The sequence below is a fragment of the Sinocyclocheilus grahami genome, unplaced genomic scaffold (assembly GCF_001515645.1).
Source record: "Sinocyclocheilus grahami isolate Dianchi unplaced genomic scaffold, SAMN03320097.WGS_v1.1 scaffold19.1, whole genome shotgun sequence".
NCBI classification, from domain to species: Eukaryota; Metazoa; Chordata; class Actinopteri; order Cypriniformes; family Cyprinidae; genus Sinocyclocheilus; species Sinocyclocheilus grahami.
The window spans coordinates 1,421,447-1,425,604 of NW_015505198.1; the positions used below are offsets into that span (position 1 = coordinate 1,421,447).

Below are 4,158 nucleotides of genomic sequence, written 5' to 3' on the forward strand. Positions count from 1 at the left end.
TATATATATATATATATATACACACACACACACACATATATATATATATATATATATATATACACACACACACACATACACACACATAAACAAGCTATATAAATAAGCATTTTAGGCACAAAAAGGAAGATTATTTTTATTTTAACAGACAAAACGGTCCACCATGCGTCTCTAAATGTGCAGGTGTTTTGCAAGATTTAATGTCCGCCAGGCAAAAATTGCTTTTCAAATCGTTTAGAAGTAATAGCACACCTCTTTTCAACAAGCTATATAATTTGAGTTATCATTAACGTGACAACGAAAGAACCACATAGCAACCAAATAACAATGCACTAACAACAGCCTAGCATTATGTCAGCGAGTTTTGCACGGGCAAGTATATTCGCATTTCCTTCACAAAATGTAAGAATCTATTTTCATGACTGAATAAAAAGCCATTTTCCTTACTTAACTGCTAGAGAACTGACATGATGCCAACATTGAGCATATTATTAGCATAAGTCCATACGTGTCTTTATTTGCTTAGCAGCAGTTTTATTGAGTAGTCACAGACTTGACAAGACGTGAAACAGATATCGAGCTCCGAACACTGATTGAGCAACCTTTGGGCACATGGCCTTCTGTTATGAAACACGCATTTATAGCTTGTTTAATAGCGTCAGTGCTTTGTCTGATACGTCATTACAGCTCTCTCCTGACCTCAGTGATGCCGCTCGCTCTGGTGCATGAAGGAAACAGATGTTTGCAAGCGGCCAATGCGTTCAGGGATAGCCGGTTGCATGTGTGATGCTGAAGTGGACAGTCTGAGCTAGCGGTTCTGGCTGTGACAGGTGTTCCCGCAGGTGTGTGAATCGCTCAGCTTGAAGTATTTATTCACTGAGACTGCGCTTTGGGGTTCGCTAATGCATCCTCCGTTTTACATGGAAGATTAATGGGCAGGGCTGAGTAAATCAAAGTTCGAATCACAGCGATCTTTGAAGTTAACCACAGAACTGCGGTAGGACTACTGTTGCTTGCTCCAAACTCTGTTTGCCAATTAAAACCAAGCGCTTTTAAGCCAATTCAATTTCTATAGGTGTAACAAATCTAGCACTTTTTTCAATAGAATATTTACACTCACACTTAGATCTATAGAAACAATGCAAAATAAGAATTGAACATGCCTGTCAAAGCTGTCGCTGTTTTTAATGAAGTCATCGAGTCTTTCTTTTGCATATTCCACCACATCCTTGTGTAGCTCAACGCCATGATTTACTCCAAACGGACCTGCAAATAATGTTAAATAAGAATCACTGGTATTATTCTATACATTTTTTATTAATTAAAATATACAGTTTAATTATTATCAGTCACATACCATGACATTTCATTGAAATATGAATATTTCCAGACAAAAGTTAAATATTCTGAATTTTAAAAAATGCACAAAACCTGCCAGTGTGCTACTAAGCAGTATCTTGCATAGCTTTTTTATGGGAATTAATACTTTTATTAAGTGAGGATGCATTCAATTAGCCAACACTGACAGTAAAGACACTTAGAATGTTACAAAAGATTTCTATTTCAAATAGATGCTGTTCAATTGAACTTTATCAAAGAATCATAAAAAATATGAATCAGTACAAATGTTTTCAACATTGATAATAATAAATGTTTCTTGAGCAGCAAATCAGCTTTTTTAGAAAATAGAGTAATGATGCTGAAAATTCAGCTTTGCATCACAGGAATAAATTACATTTCAAAATCTATTACAATAGTAAAAAATCATTTCACATTGTAATAATATTTTACGCTATTAGTGTTAACTGTATTTTTTATCAAATAAATACAGCCTTGGTGAGACTTTTACTAATAAATAAATAAAAAAAACAAACAAAAAAATCTAACTGACCCTAAACTTGTAGATTAATGTACAGTATTATGTAGGTTTTTAAAATGCTTTTATGTTTATCCAACTAAAAATCATAAATCTAATAACTTATAAAAGTAATATTACATTCTCTACTCAACAAGTTGCATGATTTGAGTCATTCAAGTCTGTAGCACCAACATTTATGATTTTTAAATCCCTAAAATTGAGCAATAATAAGAATAACAGTGATGCAAATAAAAGATTTATTAACTAAATATAATTCAAAAGTGAATTTACTATTAGGCACAATCTTCAAACAAATAAAAGTAAAAAAAAAAAAGTAAAAAAAAAAAAACACTTCCTCTGGTCTCAGTTGGCAAAGAGGCTGACGGAAAAAAAGTAAATAAAATGAAATGTAAAACTCTGATTGGTCCTAAAATAGTCTTTATCATTGTGTGCAAGTTTATAATTTCTTCTTCTAATACTTTTTCTTTTTCTTTTGAATACTACTACTATATTTTAATTTAATATTGCAGAAAGTAGGGAAGTCGTGGCCTAATGGTTAGAGAGGCGGACTCGTAACCCAAAGGTTGTGGGTTTGAGTCTCGTACCGGCAGGGATTGTAGGTGGGGGGAGTGAATGTACAGCGCTCTCTCCCACCTTCAATACCACGACTGAGGTGCCCTTGAGCAAGGCACCGAACCCCCAACTGCTCCCCGGGCGCCGCAGCATAAATGGCTGCCCACTGCTCCGGGTGTGTGTTCACGGTGTGTGTGTTCACTGCTGTGTGTGTGCACTTTGGATGGGTTAAATGCAGAGCACTAATTCTGAGTATGGGTCACCATACTTGGCCACATGTCACGTCACGTATTATTATATTTTTGATCTATTTATTAAAATAGATTAAACAATAAATAAATTCTACACTCTTAAAAATAAAGGTGCTTCACGATGCCATAGAAGAACCTTTTTGTCTAAATGGTTCCATAAAGAACCTTAACATCTGAAGAACCTTTCTGTTTCACAAAAGGTTCCTTGTGGCAAAAGAAGGTTCTTCAGATTATAAAAAGGTAAGAAAAATATGGTTCTTTGACTGAATGGTTCTTTGTGGAACCAAAAATGGTTCTTCCATGGCATTGCTGTGAAGTAAATCTCATTATCGGCTGTTTCCTTTATTGTCTTGATATTCTAGATATGTCATTAGAGTGCTTCTCACCTATGATCAGGCCCACCATGGTGCTCAGGTATCCCGTGCCGCTGCCGAGGTTCAGGAAAGACAAATCCTGCTGGAGTTTCAGGGCTTCCATCACCTCAGAGTAGATACACGGTGCTGACAGGTGTATATTCCCATGCTTCCACGCCAGATCCTTGTAGGCATTGTCTCTGTAGCCGTCCAGGTAATAATCTCCACGGTCTATGGCCCTAAAGGCCTGCTCCACGCGGTCTGTGCGGATGTACTGCGCTTCCTTCAGGTTGTCTATCAAATCGTCGTTGTCCTCGCCAGCGCTGACTGCTCCCCCCATGATCCCCTCCGAGAAACGAAACAAACCAAAAAAAAAAAGAAAAAATGCAGAGGAGGTGAGAGACGGATAACTAGACCGGTCCTCACATCCAGATGAATGCACTGGAGCGATTCTCCACAGGGATGCCCAGTCGTGATGCCTGCGTCCCACACAAATCACCTCAGACCATTCTCAGCTACGCCAAGATCTGAGGATTGAAAAACAAAAGGTGACGGTTTAGATCTCTCTCTCTCACACACACACACACACACATTTCAGTTTACCCTTCTCTCCTGAAAACAAGAGCCATGCCACCTGATACCTGCCGGCTTTGATTCCTCAGCTAGGTGTCGCATGTACCTGATGTTACCTGCCTGATGCAAGCTGCTTTAATATTGCAGAAAGTTTGAAGTCTTATTGTACGTCACGGATGATAATAAAATAAACAAATGCCAAAACAATCAATTAGACAAAGCACTGGCGCGACATAAATAATCTTTTCAACCTTTTTCGACAATCTTTATTATATTCTATGAAATTTTTTTAACTCATTTTTTTATTCCTACAAATACACACACACACAATATATATATATATATATATAAAATTCAATATAAGTACACCATCAGTTCAAAAAAAGCATTATATTGATCAAAAGTGACAGTAAGTAAAGCCATTTATAATGTTACAAAAGATTTCTATTTCAAATAATATTCTATTTCTTCTTTTTAACACCTACTCAAAGAATCCTGAGAAAAATATATCAGTTTCCAAAAAAAGCACAACTGTTTTAAACATTAATTA

The 4,158-nt window shown here is 36.4% G+C and overlaps 1 protein-coding gene across 1 annotated transcript in view; it reads right to left on the reverse strand.

The window, feature by feature from the left end:
- The window catches only part of LOC107554705 (protein-L-isoaspartate O-methyltransferase domain-containing protein 1-like), an 18,782-nt gene extending 15,198 nt beyond the window's left edge, over nucleotides 1–3,584 (reverse strand). The window contains exons 1-2 of the mRNA XM_016237295.1: nucleotides 3,069–3,584; nucleotides 1,164–1,266 (exon numbers count right to left, since the gene is read on the reverse strand). Coding sequence (XP_016092781.1) covers nucleotides 1,164–1,266; nucleotides 3,069–3,375 — 410 coding nt within the window. The 5' untranslated portion in view covers nucleotides 3,376–3,584. The remainder of the gene's footprint in view (nucleotides 1–1,163; nucleotides 1,267–3,068) is intronic.
- Nucleotides 3,585–4,158: the final 574 nt, after the last annotated feature.